Source organism: Cygnus olor, chromosome 21 (assembly GCF_009769625.2).
Source record: "Cygnus olor isolate bCygOlo1 chromosome 21, bCygOlo1.pri.v2, whole genome shotgun sequence".
NCBI lineage: Eukaryota > Metazoa > Chordata > Aves > Anseriformes > Anatidae > Cygnus > Cygnus olor.
Window position 1 is genome coordinate 672,872 of NC_049189.1, and position 14,329 is coordinate 687,200.

Sequence of the window (14,329 nt, forward strand, 5' to 3'; positions counted from 1 at the left end):
AGAGGAAGCTTTTTCCCCTCCTTCGTGGCCATGGAGATGATGATCTCCTTCTGCAGATACCACACAAAGCTGGCTCAGGCCGCCTTGCTTCCTGTGCATTCTTCGTCATGGGACACATTTTTCCTGTGCTGCTTTTCAGTTGGGGAAAAATAAAATACAAACCTGTGGTATTTTCATTTCTGGCAATTCTCTGTTAATGTCAGCCTGCCTGAGGCCATGGCAGCAACATGTGCAGCCTGTGCCGGGTCTGCCTGCTTCCTTACTGGGGGTGGGGAGAAGATAACGGGATGAATGTCGAGTGCGTTTTCTTTTTTAATTAATGCCTTGTATGGGCAGTGTTAATCAGACTTGGTTCTGCCTGCTGGAGGTTGTTCTGTCTTCCCTCGGAGCCAGCGAGGAGCTAGCGCCGTAGCTATCAGTAGGCACTGAGCTGGATTTCTTACCAGCGCCAAGGCTGCGTTTTGGGGCGAGGAGGTAAAAGGAAAGGGACCCTTGAGCTGGGCTTTCTCCTCCTAAACACCTCGTCTGAAGTTTTGTGGGGTAGGAGGAGGTTCTTTCCCCCTGTTAAAGGAAGAGGGAAGTGGGAACGAGGTGCAAACCTGTGACACGATGCCAGTGCTGAAGCCACGACTGCCTGCCACCCCGGGTTCCTGTGTTTTTGTCATTAGAGCGTGTGGCAGGCGTGGTGCCACGTTGCACCTTTATGGGGGTTTGTTGGCTTGGGCTCATTGTAACGCATTCAGGTGTTGTGGCAACGCTTGCTGAAGCTCTGGTGCTAGAACTGATGCTGCAAACCCCCATAAAAATCCGCATAAAATAACCAGGCTGCAGCTTGAACCTCAGCATATGTAGATGAAGGTCCTTGTTAGACAAGAAAGCGGGGAGAGGGAATCTCAACCTGTACTGCAGCAGTTACCATGGCAACCAATTATTCAGTGCTAAATTATAACTGTTTATAACACTGCTAAAGGAAAAGCTCATTTTTTTCCGAAGCAAGGAGGACCAGCAATCAGTAATGGCCGCCGAGCAAAGCTGAACCTCTGCAGCAGGAGCAGTCGATGTTGTGTATTTAAATAATCGGCCGCCCGCGTGGCTGCGGTGCCAGGCGAGCCGCGAGGTGCCAGCGCGGCGCTCGAGCAGCGTTGCCTTTGGGCCGGGCTGGGCCTCTGGAGCCAGGCACGGCTCGGGCAGAGCGGCCGGGCCCGCGGGCCGATGGCTGGGGCTGTGGGGCTGGGGGCTGCCCGCTGGGCCCCCGCCGTGCCCGTTGCTCCTGGCGGGGCGGCTCCCCACGGAGCGGTGTGCTGCTCCCCGAGGCAGAAGAGGGCTCTGCCACCGGGCCCGCAGCCGTGAGGGCCGCAGGTCTGGCAGGTGGGAAGGAGGGGTGCCACCTTCGTGTGCCACCCGGCGGGCGGCGGCGTTGGTTAGGGTGGCGACGGGTGTGCTGTCAGAGCTGTGCAGCAGGTCGCTGTCCCAGAATGGAACCCGAATTCCAGTCCCCACACTCTGGCTCTGCCACACCTGGTGGGGTCGTGTCAGCCTGGTCCCTGCTGCCGTAGGGGAGCAGGCTGCGTCTGTCAGCCATCCCACGGGGCCCAGGCCTCTGACGTGCTTCACCTCGCTGCTGAAGCCGTGTGTGGCCAAGACGGGAGGTTTCACGTGGCTGCCCGTCTCTATTGCCTGGCTCAACATCATTCTGGTGAGCTGGAAGACTTGCACATGACCAAAGGGATGATCTCTTCCTTTCCTTTAGTTTCTTAACTGTTCACGCTGTGGTAGAAAAATGTTGCTGTGCTCATGTAAAACCATAAGCAAACATGAGACAGAACATCACATGCTACCCTGAGTTACAGCAATCAGAAAAGTTTCCTAGGTATCCTGTGCGAAAATTTAGGATCTTTTGGTGGAGTTGCTCATTGGTTTACTATACAGCCATTTTTAATGTATGCATTCATTTACTTCACTTGCCGTGTCTTGGCTTTCTGTGTATACCACCACACATCAGAGCGGTACCTGAACGTTGTGCTATCGCAGTGCCGGGGCACTTCCAGGGGAGAGCTTAAGAGTACGGAGGTAGAACCGGCACCCGTTTGCATGGCTGTGGCTGAGGGAGGGCAGGCGCTGCTTTTTCTCCACTGTCACTTTCTGTTTTAGGGGAGCAATGATGAAATATCAGACAACGAAGAGGAGATTGAGGAGAAATCTGAGAGTGAAGGAAGTGACTATTCTCCCAACAAAAAGAAAAAGAAAAAACTGAAGGAAAAGAAGGATAAAAAAACAAAACGGAAAAAGAAGGATGAAGAGGACGATGACAATGAGGACGGAGGCCTGAAGGTACCGAGGAGTTGTTTATCCTGAGCCGGTGCTAGAGCATGAGATCTCAGGGTGAGGCCAGACCGCTGAGATCCCAGCACTTTACCTCCTTCAGCGAGTCACTGCTGAGAGCTGAGCTGTGTTTCCTGGTCATTCACCTTCCACTCTTGAATAAGTTGCCTTTGGTTAAGGCACAGCAGCACAAGCGAAGCACTCGCCAGCAGGCTGACTGACTTAGCCACGTGTTGATGCTCACTCAGAATGCCTCACGATGCCTTTGGTGGTGGTTCAGCCAGTGTGCTTTGTCTGTTGGCAGTGGGCTGAGGCCGGGGGCCTGTTGGTTAGCTTGGGTCTTCTGACAAGCGGCTTGTCGTTAGAGAAGGTGGCCTGGGGATTTCACGAGAGGCTTGTCTTGGGCTTGGTCAGGAAGATGGCTTTTGTAAACCCTCACCTGTATTTTTCTGGGACTGGATCTTTTAGGATGTGGAGCGGTCTCACTGCAGTGCCCTCCAGGCTGCGTGGTGAAGGCAACGTGCTGCAGCACGTGGCTCAGTGCGGCTGGGGCGGAGGTGAACTGTGTCTGAGGGAATTTGAGATTTCAAAATATAATTGACTTAGAGCAGAAACAAGGAGAACAATGGAAAACTACAAAGGTATCTAGATGTGCAGCCTTAATGGTGCTGATGTTGAGGTAGTTTTTCGTTTTTTAAACCATGGAGCATATGCAATTCCAGCAGCGACCCAGCCTGTGATGGAGTCTTATCAAGGGCTCTCAAGCACAGCCTGGCATTTTTACTGGCAGATGAAAGGTTGTATTCCCTTGTTATTTATGTTAGGTACAGGGAGAAATTAATGTTTCTTGGAGACATGAAACCTGCTAAGGCTTTGCATTGTATTGCATGGAATGGGGAGCATTTGGATGGTGCCACATTAATTTGCTTCTCGGAATTCTGTGAAGCATTAATTTATTAAGCACTTGTGCATGCTTTTTAAAAAAAAAAAAATACAGAAACAAATCCCTGTGTGTTGCTGACTAGGAAGAGTATTTGACATGGAGGATACGACAGACCTAGACTTGCACTGCTCATCTGTAAAGCCACAGTCATTTACATTAATTATGTCTCTTTGTAAATCTACAGGAGCCCAAGAGCTCAGCACAGCTGATGGAAGAATGGGGCCTCGATGATGTAGATTACATTTTCTCAGAAGAAGATTACCATACTCTGACTAATTACAAGGCTTTCAGCCAGTTTCTCAGGTATTACACTGTAGGTCTGGATGGGGTCTTGGGTAGTGTTGAGATTTGGACATGGCTCAGCTAAGAGGGTGAAGTTGTGAAGTAAATTCTGCATCACGAGCTCCTTGCTGCTTCTCCCTCCATGACTAGAAATGGTCTTCAAGACTGCATTGTAATTGCAGGAGAAACAGCTGAAGTGTTTCTCTCCCCTCACATTCTCTCCAAAATTCCGTATTTTTTTTGTTTGTTTATTTGAAAAGTTGACGTGGAATAAATGAATTACAGTAGAAATTTTTGCTTGTACTATGAGCTGTTCAAAACACAACAGGTATTTCTGGGACATTTGAGCGTGCTCTGTTATGTATTTCCTCTTTAAGAAAGTTCTGGTTTCTGCTGCCTTTCCAGTGGAGCAAGTACCAGTGGTCCACAGCAACCTGCAGCCACAAGTCACATGCCACTGATGGATTCCAAGGGCGGAAGAACCTTCCTGCAGCACGTGGCGAGCAGAAGCAAATGTGCACTTCTATTAACTTGTGGTTTTCCCTCTGCCCCACCCTGCAGGCCTCTGATCGCCAAGAAGAACCCCAAGATCCCCATGTCCAAGATGATGACTGTGCTTGGTGCCAAGTGGCGAGAGTTCAGCGCCAACAACCCGTTCAAGGGCAGCTCAGCAGCTGCAGCCGCAGCAGCCGTCGCTGCAGCAGTGGAGACCGTCACTGTTGCTCCACCGCTGGCTGCCAGCCCTCAGCAGTCTGCCTTGCCCGCTGTCATCAGGAAAGCTAAAACCAAGGAGGGCAAGGGTAGGTGCCAAGCGTGGCTGGGCTGAATGGAGACGCTGCTCTCACCCGCGTTGTGCATGATGAGGTTGACCTGCTGGGCACGCAGAGCTAGCTGCTGAGTGTGTTGGCAGGTTGGGTATGGCCTGGCCACACGAACGTGCACTGCTTGGCGGTTGAGCTGGGTGCTTCGTCTCTGATATGGGCATAAATGAAGGGTTTAATCTCCTGGCATTTGGGTAGAAGGCAACTGTCTTCAAAGCACACTGGCAAGGAGTGGGCCAAACATATAAATCTGCAATAGCTCCTATGGAAATAGTCATATTTGTATTAAAAGGGTTGAAAGTGTTTTCCCGTTTCTGACAGTGAATTCAAGCTTCTTTCCCATTGTTTGGAAAGGGCTGTGTGAATTGCTGTAGAAGCTGGGCAGTGGTGAGAAAAGGAGAGAGATCCCTTTGTTTGCACCATGTTTCTCTTCAGGAATGTTGCTGTTTCAGTTATGCAGGCATCAATGCCTGATGCCCCAAGAGGTTTTCAACAAGTAGCTTGGAGCTGGCAGTTGACCAGGAGTGCGGCTTGCAGCAGCCTCCTTGCGCTTCGTCCTCAGTGCAGCGTTCCTGCAGGCTGTGTCTTCTTGGCTGTCCTGGCAGAGGGGCCTCTTTTCTCCCTGTTTTGCAGGCCTCTAACACTTTTTGTGCATACTCTCAGCCCTGTGGTGGTCCGCAGGCTGCAGTCCCTCTCCTGCATTGCAGGATAGATGCATTCCTCCCATGACAGGCTGTCCCTCTGATTCTTCCCAAGCCCTGGGTATGGGCTAGCAGCCGTTTGCCCCAAAGGACTCCTGGGACGGTGCTGGCCAACTTCCCTGCTCCTTGGGGTCCCCAGTACTTTCTCATCATTCATGTAAATTCTGGGATTGGGGTGGGAGGTGATTCTGGGGACAGCTGTTTGTAGAGTGCCAAACGAGTCTTTCATTTCTCCAGGTCCAGGTGTGCGGAAGAAAATCAAGGGCTCCAAAGATGGGAAGAAAAAGGGGAAGGGGAAAAAGATGGCAGGCTTGAAATTCCGGTTTGGAGGAATCCCCAGCAAAAGGAAAAAGGGCTCCTCTGTAAGTGTGTGCTCCTTTTTTCTGGGTGGGGCTTTGGGTGCAAGAGGGTGCGGCAGGGAAATGCCAGGATAAACCCCTCTCCCCTAGAAACCTCCCTTGTGCAGGGGAGTGCGTGCTCCTCCAGCAGGTTTACCCCGTTCCTGCCAGCTTGCATATCCCTCTTGCAGTGCCAGTCACCCCCTAGAGATGATGAGGATCACAAATCTCTGTTCTGGTTGTGTTCTCCAGCCTCGCATGGCGCATCCTTCCCTCCCTGCCCCTCAGAGTGGCAGGGTGTCCCATCTGAGGGAGGTGGCAAGTCGCCTTTGTTTGAGGGATGGCTGTGGTTAGCCTGGGGGAAGGCTGCTGGAAAGAAACATTCCAGCCTTGCTCATGCCCCTCTTCCGTGCCGTCTCTGTTCAGCACTTGTTTGTTCATCCCCTGACAGAGAGCTGTGTCCAGGTTTGTGTTTGTAAAGATGTCATGTCTGGGCATGTTTTCTGCTAAAACCATATAATCACGTTTAGTTTCAGTGATGAGGTCGGTAATGCCATCATTTCAGATTTCATTTGCAAAGGAATTCTTCAGGGCTTGCACTCCAGCTGAACTGTATGTCAAAGAGAATTATCAGACGCTTTAATTATGTTGCCATAGCTTGCCTCCTGGCATCTGGGGCTCTGCAGCATGACCCGGGGATACCAGAGCATCCCAGTAAGTGCACAGCAGCAGGGCTTTGCTGCAGTCTGCGTGCAGCACTCCTGTCAGCGTATGAATATCAGGTGTAAGCAGAGCATTTTAGAGAGTACATATGCCAAATATCCCATTGAATAGGGATGGAACTCCTGTAGGTCTTGATGATATTGCTCAAAATCTCATTAGTTCACTTTTATTTGAATTCCCTGACTCTCTAGCTCTAGTTTACATAACACGACCTGTTTGTAAATAACTTTGTATATCACAAGTTGAAGTGAAAGAGGCAATCTGGGGCATTCATTTGCTGATCCATTTTTTCAGCCACACATCACAGAAAAATCCATTCCATGTCTGGGTGCGCTCTGTGGTCTGTGCATTTGCATTTCTGAGACTTGGGAGGAGCTTTCGCTTGTTCCTGCAGCCAGGAGTGCTAAGCACACGATGAACAGCGCACAAATTGGGGATTTGTACATGTAAATCTGCTCTCCAGAATAAGAATGCAGACGTGTTATGTTTTAAGGCCACAGAATACTTGGCATTTTTAGCTCCTTTCATTTTATGAGGAATGTGAAGCATAAATGCCCACGTGCACACAAACAGGTTAACAAAAAGCTGGAATGAGGAGGGGTCCCCTCGCTGCTCAGGAGTAGGGGTAGGTGGTTGTCCCCTCCACACACCTCTGTTTGGGTGCCTGTACGCTCGTCTGCACCCATGATAACACTGCCACAGCAGAGGGGTCTTGCAGCTGGCTGGTGCCTGATGCTTAGGAGATGCCGTGCCTTTCCCGAAGTGCCTGGGCAGCTGCACGATGTGACATCTCTGTGCTAGCAGGGGTGGCAGACTGCAGGGGACACCCAGAGCCCACCTCTTGTCAGACAAGCACAGCGTGGACTTGGCACTCTGATTTACGTGCTTTATGTGCGCTCTGAGATTTGCTCAGTGATTGCACTTTGACGGTGCTGCTGAACTGGGCTAGCTGCCTCTGTGCAACGCTGAGCAGTGCAAAATAATTGTCCTCCAGCTCTAGTTGTAGTCCAGATCTGTGCTGATTGATTGTCTGGCCGGGCCATTGATCTGATAGAGGAGATTTACCTGCTTTCTAATGCCTTGTGACACGTTCTTATGAACCCTGCCTGTCAGTGCCAGGAGTGCAATAACCCTGCCGCTCTCCGTGATGCTGTAGCTAGTCAGTTCATGTAGAAACCACGCAGTGCTTCTCTTGGGGGTACCCGCAGAACTCAGCTGCTGGCCGATGGTGCCATGCTGCTTTATGCGGGTCTTTGGTGCTTTGTTCTGATACAGAGCAGTGCTCTCTGGAGATAACTCCTTGCATGCCAGCACTTGGACTGTGTGTGGTTTCGTTTTCCCCTCTGCAGAGTGAAGAGGAAGAACGGGAGGAATCCGACTTCGACAGTGCCAGCATCAACAGCTCCTCAGTGCGCTCTGAGTGCTCGGCTGGCCTGGGGAAGAGAGGGAAGAGGAGGAGAAAGAAAAAGAGGAGTAGGCCATTCCTTTGTACTCTGTTCCTGTTCTGTTTGGATTTCCCTCTTCAGATGGTGCTTTCCTGGTCTTTGCAGCTCCAAGCAGTGTCTGACACTGACTCGGTGGGAAAGGATGTGCTTCGGCTTGTTTGTGTGCGTGGGGTGAGAGGTGTTTTCTTGGTGTCCAAACTCCTCTGCTGGTGGGCTTACACCGAGGAGGAGGCAGCAAGTGGATCCGGCTGTGGGGCACGGGCTCACCCCCACGGGGCTGGTGGTGGTGGTGGAGGAGCAGCCTGGCGTCAGGGCCTTGCCATCGACCACTTTCCCTCCAGCCCTCTCTCCAGCTGCCAGCCACCGCCTGGGGCTCACCTCCCCTTCAGCCAGCTCCGTGCTGTGACCTGGAGCTGCTTGGGGAGAGGAGTGGTTGCAGCATCCTGCCGTGCTGCAGCACGGAAAGCCAGCCTTCCCCGCCTTGGTGCGCGCTCTCAGCCTGAGCGGACGAGCTCCCTGCCCGCCCCACGAGCCTGGGTGCGCCTTGGGTGCTGAGACATGGCACGGGCAGCTGCTACCCTGCTTGCACACCTGGGCCTGCCAGGATTTGTCCTGTAGCAGCAGGTTCTGGACATTTGTGGGGCTTCAGGGGGAGTGCTTTTCACAGGAACAGCCCCCGGAGAAGCATGGCTCATGGCAGGCTCCCAGTGGAGTTGGTCTGGCTGTGAGTGAGGAAGGGTCAGACAGGATTTTGTTGGGCCGTGTGAGATGTGTGGTCAGGCTTTGTGCAGGCAGCAGGTCCGTGGTAATGATGCAGGAAGATGGAGGCATGTGAACATCGGTGAAAGGATCTGGCAGAGTCTCTGAGTGGCCGTGCAGCTGTGTTTGTTTGCATATTCCTTCACTTGTGGAGGGCCTTGAGTTGGTCTGGTTAACGTCATCTCCATCCTCGTTGCTGTTGGGAGCAGTTACTCTGCACCAAGCTACCCCAAGCCACCGGGCTTCGGCTTCTTTACTGGCAAGTTTTTGCTTCTGAGAAATCAAAGGGTGGCTTCTGGGCCTGGGGACAGGCAGGAGGTGAGTGGCCGCACTCCCACGCAGCGCGTGGCCCTCCCAGCACTCGGTCAGGGAGGCCGGGCTGGCCGGCAGGCTTGGTGTCTCCCGCGTGAAGGTCGTGTCTTCACCTCCTGGCTCGTCGCCGCAGTGGCTTGGGCTGATGCAGGCCCTCGTGCTGGAGCCTGACGGCTCCTGCTGCGGGCTGGGCAGCTCCGGCGGAGGGCAGGAGGCCGGCTGGGCTGCTCTCCCTGCCCGAGCTGTGCCCGGAGGCTGTGGCAGCGCTGGGAGCTGAGAAGAGTCTTACCAGTGATTGCGAGGCGTCCCTCTTTCCCTCTTCCCTTTGCACGGAGTTGGAAGAGCTCCTGCGTCTGCACCTAGTGAGCACCCAGGGAGAGCAGAGGAGTCCCAGGAGGAGGAGAGCCCTCCTCAGCTGTGTTACTGTTGCATGGTACATTTGCAGTTGATGGTGCTGGTATCTGTGGAGGTTTCTCTGACTGGCCTCCCTTGCAACCTCTCCAGGTTCTGGCATTCTCCATTGAGAGCCTGAAGGAACCAAAGGATGATACAGTGTGGAGAGAAAGACAGAGGTGAGATGATGCTGTGTGCAAAGATAAACTGTGGTGCTGAGGGACAGAGAGGTAGGGGGACGTAACAGGAGGGGACCGAGGCGAAATGTTTCTCTTGTTTCCTTAACTAACGTAGAGGAGCAACTGTCCCATTCCCTCCTGGGAGAGCGGGCCGTTCTGCTGTCCTGCTGACTGTACGTGTGTCCCTTGCTTGTAGTTGAAGAAGGGGATGGATACGAGACAGACCACCAGGACTACTGTGAGGTGTGCCAGCAGGGAGGGGAGATCATCCTGTGCGACACCTGTCCCCGTGCCTACCACCTCGTCTGCCTGGACCCGGAGCTGGAGAAGGCCCCCGAGGGCAAGTGGAGCTGCCCCCACTGTGTGAGTGCAGGCGCACAGCGGGTGCCACTGTCTGGGTGGGGGGCACCAGCGAAACATCTCTTGGGTGATGTGGAGGTGCTGCTCAGAGTGCCTCTCGGCTCTGTCCCCAGCTCGGGGACACGCCATCATCTTCCCTGTGCTCCCACAGCCCTGCTGCGGTGGGCGGTCGGCGCTGCCAGGGCTGGGGCCTGGTGGGGAGGGGGTTGCTCTGAGCGCCCACAGCCTTCCCTGCACCACCTCTAGCACCTGGGCACGGGGGTGTCACGTTCCCCACCTCGTGTGGCATGCAGAGCTTTCATTTCTCTGCAAACAAATCAGAGCACCGCAACGAGAGCCTGGTTCAAGACCCAGGCTGGACGGGGCTTTGGGCAACCTGATGTGGTGGGAGCTGTCCCTGCCCATGGCAGGGGCTGGGAACTAAATGATCTTCGGGGTCCCTTCCAAACCCAGACGGTTCTATCAGTCTGTCATTTGTTGGTGTTGCCTTGCAGCTGTTAGCTGAAACCCCGCGTGGGGCCACACTGCTGAATGGGATGGGCAGAGAAATGTGTTGATAGATGTGTGGGAAGAAGGGAGGTGGGTTACAGGGTCCAGGCTGCAGACAGAGTTGTGTATCGCTGTGGCTATTGCCTGCATGAACAGAGGCCCTGGGGCTGTTGGGGTGGCATCGGGAGCACGGCTCCCTCTTGCAGCCCCGTGCTGGGTTTGGGGCCCCTCGGGTGCCAGGGGGCTGTCAGCTTAAACCTTCAGCATGACGCTGGATGTTCTCCCCCAGGAGAAGGAGGGGATCCAGTGGGAGCCAAAGGAGGATGAGGATGAGGAAGAGGAAGGTGGTGAAGAAGAGGAGGATGACCACATGGAGTTCTGCCGTGTCTGTAAGGATGGAGGGGAGCTGCTGTGCTGCGACACGTGCCCATCTTCCTACCACCTGCACTGCCTGAACCCGCCCCTGCCAGAGATACCAAACGGTGAATGGCTCTGCCCTCGCTGTACAGTGAGTGTTTCCAGCATTCATCGCCCTGTTCCTGCTCCCATTCCTGCTGCCTCCGAGCGGGGCTCACTGGCCCCATGGCCCTGCCCACCAGCCCCTTGCACCCACCTCCTGCGGCTGTGCCACTGCCCCGGGCCCTGCTGCTGGGCTGGTGTCCTGCCCTCTGCTGCCAGCACTGCTTCTGGGAGAGCATCGCACCCCGGGGCCCTGCCTGTCCCCCCGGGGCCCTGCCTGTGTCTGGGCAGCTCTGCCCCCTGTGTAATCTCCCCATGTAGGCTGCTGGCTAATGAGTCCCCTGCTGGCTTTTAGATTGCTTGTCAAGTCCCATTTGATGCATGCCCTGTGTAGGGGGGGCTTTCCCCCTGCGGCAGGCTTGCTGCGGAGGTAGGCGTGATTTGTGGGGCCTTGAGTTGTGCTGGGGAATTAAATGTGGGAGTAATGAAACATTTATTGTGCTCAGGCTGCCCTGGTGGCAAGGCCTGTCCCCACAGGGGATGCAGCGGTGTCACAGATGTCCTTCTCAGGCATGCTTGCACCAGCCAGCCTTCATCCACCCCACGCACCCTCACCGCCTCTTTCTGTCTGCCTGGTTAGACACAGCAGATGAGTAACTCTTCCTGGGACTGGGGCAGTGGTTTGGTTGTGCCTACGGCAGGTGACTGTTTTCAGGGTGAGTTAAGTGCAGTCAGGGCCCGAGCTCATCCAAGTCACCCACTTTGCCCTGCATGGTTCCCTCTGGCCTGGGGCCCCTCCGTGGGTGCTCTCCTCTTCTCCCTCCAGCAGCAGACCTGGTGTAGGCTCTGCCCAGGGGCTTGCTGCAGCCCTGTCTGTGCTCTCCCTGCTGCGGCTGGACGGCTGCAGTCTGCGTGGCGTCCCCAGACCCCTCCTGCCCTCCAGGTCCGTCCTTCCCCCTTACTGATGAGCTGCGGGACGTTGTGCCGTGTGGCTGCTCACGCGGACCCTTGGGGCTCTGGGGCTGGAGGGAGGGATGTGGGGGGATCTGAGGCCTGACAGGGTTCCTGTTAAACTACGCGCTCTTGTGTATTTTCTTTTTCATCCTCAGTGCCCTCCTTTAAAGGGCAAAGTGCAACGCATCCTGCACTGGACCTGGAAGGAGCCTCCGGCCCCGCTCCCGTCCACGCTGCCGGCCCCGGATGCGGAGCTGCCTCTCCCGCTGCCCAAGGTGCTGGAGGGCATCCCGGAGCGGGAGTTCTTCGTCAAGTGGGCAGGGCTCTCCTACTGGCACTGCTCCTGGGTCAAGGAGCTGCAGGTGAGCGCGGGGCTGGCCGCAGCGTGCCCTGGCCCGGGTTGTTCCCCTGCGGCCAGAGGGGTGACGGCAGCTCTGTCCTGCTGCAGCTGGAGCTCTACCACACGGTGATGTACCGCAACTACCAAAGGAAGAACGACATGGATGAGCCGCCGGCCTTCGACTACGGCTCTGGGGACGAGGACAGCCAGAGGGAGAAGCGGAAGAACAAGGACCCGCAGTATGCCAAGATGGAGGAGCGGTTCTACCGCTACGGCATCAAGCCCGAGTGGATGATGATCCACCGCATCCTGAACCACAGGTGAGGAGGAATGGGCAGCAGAAGGGTGCTGCCAGGGCGCCCAGATCCTTGCTGCTGCAGGCGCTGAGTGGTGTCAGTGGCAGCCAGGGCAGGGGCAAGACCTGCCACCCTCCCCATGCCCCCGCAGGCTTTGCAGCTGAAGCTTTGAGCGGCCACTCAGTCTTCTGTGCTGGTTTTCCCTTTGTGCACAGATCTTATTCTGATGGTCTGTGTGGTGAGCTGAGCTCCTGGGGCACCTGTCACACCCTGGGACACCTATTACACTGCCAGCCGTGGGATTTCTGTGTCAAGCCTAATTTGTGGCAACTGTTAACTCCGCAGTAGCTGTCTGTGGTTTTGCTGAGGACTTGCTGGACATCTGGCTGGAGCTGCCTGTCAGGAGCAGCTGCCGTGCTGGCTGGGTTGTTCCAGCCCTGAATTCCACACGTACAGAGCTGCGGCAGTGACAGTGAAAGGCCATGCACGTTCAGCCCATGCGAGCGTGTTCCCAGTCTCAGGGCAGTGCCCAGTTTCTGGGGAGCAGCCTGAGCTGCCAGCTTGTGTGGGTGAAGGGAGGGTTGGCTGAGGTCTCCTCCCCAAGGCTGGAAGTTCTTGTCGTCCTTCTGCAAAACTGAGTTCTCAGTCTGATAGAATTTCAGCTGCTGGCTTGTTTCAAGGTTGCTGTCACCTTGGGGTGCTTGCTCCTGAGGTGATACCAGCACCAGCAGTGAATTGATGCCTTATTTTCACTTCAGTTATGTTGCACGTTAATAATAGAGATAGTAAATTTTCCCAAAAGTTGGCTGCATAGAGTTGTTCCGTTCTTCCCAGATGTATTGTTTGGATCCCTGATGCAGCCTAATTATTCCATAAATTGCTGCTGCAGCCTGGTGATCAGGCTTTCTTCCATCGATTGTACCCTGTGGCTGCTATTGCCGACCTAAACTGCTTTTGAACACTGGTCCGTTTTTGTGTAGGTCATTTGTTCCTCTCAGAAGCCATGCAGCCCATCTGCATTCACATCAAAGGTAAGCTGGCAGCAGGGATCCGAGTATTACATGTACCTGGGAGGTGCATAATGCCCACTTACCTCCTCCTACTGCTGGGAGGAACTGTGCCACAGGAATTTGAACAAGTGCCTTACTCCGTGATGAAGCCTTGACGTTTGCATTTCCTTTGTGCAGAAGAAATACCCTGCACAGGAAATCTGCTGTGCAGATATTTATTTTTTTTACATCAAGCAGCTAGAAACACCTTTTTATTGAATTTCTGTATTTCAAGCGGCAACTTGAAATTTCAAGCAGCAACACTGCTCGGAGGCTGTTTGACAGAAAACAAATCTGTCTGGCTAATTTTCCTGCGAGCTTTACATTGTCTGCTAATAAGGCAAAGTTTATTTTCCCATAGGTATATAATTGGACTCTGTAGTGTGTTTGTTCATTTTTCAGTGTAACTGAAACTTCATCGAGTAATGAATGCTACAGAAAAGAGAGTGAGCTCTGGTCTTCATCCAGTCCTGGTAAAATAGGAGTATGGGGTTCAGTGAAATGGAAGAGAAGCCTTTAAAGCTTTTTCCATGGGAATGCCATCACCTGTGATAAACAACAGCAATTCCCTGTGCCAATATGGAATAAATATGTGTATAAAATAGACATTAATGTGCAGGTGTAGATACGTGCTCTTTAGGGTGTGGACCAGTAGCTTGTTAACAGAGACAAGAAGAACCATGCCGTATCACAGGCAACGTGGACAGAGCCTGTGGTGGCTTTTGGCTGCCAGCGCTGATTTAACATGCGCAGCAGATTAATGGGCATTTCTGCTGGAAACTGTCGATGCTTTCCTTATGGTTTTTTAGCTATGCTTGGATGTCATGGAATGTATGCGAAAGCAGAGGATGACGTATCCGGTTCTGTGGAAGCAAATTATGGTTAGCTTTTTCCTTGGGATCATGTCTCCAGCTGATGAAGCCGTGGTGCTCCTCCAGGGGGATGCTCCTGGGCTTGTTGCCCTTGGACATGCTGTCGCCACCCATGGCTGGCAGTAGTCCGCATTTATATGTGAACACGCAGTCATCTGCGTGGGAGAGAGATGGATATCTGTCATACAAACAGCTGTCTCTGGGGCTTCTTCTTTGGCAGACTCATATGTGAGTCTCCTGGGTTTGTGGGGACAGCCGTTGAGGAATTACCACGTCAGGTACTGCTGTGTGT

At 53.9% G+C, this 14,329-nt stretch overlaps 1 protein-coding gene across 7 annotated transcripts in view; it reads left to right on the top strand.

Annotated features, from left to right (window-relative positions):
- Positions 1–14,329, top strand: part of CHD5 (chromodomain helicase DNA binding protein 5) — a 36,262-nt gene that overhangs the window by 3,615 nt on the left and 18,318 nt on the right. For 4 of the 7 annotated variants that reach the window (XM_040533305.1, XM_040533306.1, XM_040533309.1 and 1 more), the window contains exons 3-12: positions 2,152–2,331; positions 3,450–3,568; positions 4,109–4,347; positions 5,307–5,431; positions 7,480–7,603; positions 9,415–9,581; positions 10,357–10,575; positions 11,636–11,842; positions 11,929–12,140; positions 13,097–13,147. In XM_040533305.1, coding sequence (XP_040389239.1) covers positions 2,152–2,331; positions 3,450–3,568; positions 4,109–4,347; positions 5,307–5,431; positions 7,480–7,603; positions 9,415–9,581; positions 10,357–10,575; positions 11,636–11,842; positions 11,929–12,140; positions 13,097–13,147 — 1,643 coding nt within the window. Of the gene's footprint in view, positions 1–2,151; positions 2,332–3,449; positions 3,569–4,108; positions 4,348–5,306; positions 5,432–7,479; positions 7,604–9,150; positions 9,219–9,414; positions 9,582–10,356; positions 10,576–11,635; positions 11,843–11,928; positions 12,141–13,096; positions 13,148–14,329 lie in introns of those variants that run through there. The other 3 variants (XM_040533310.1, XM_040533311.1, XM_040533312.1) reach the window with 2 other exon arrangements.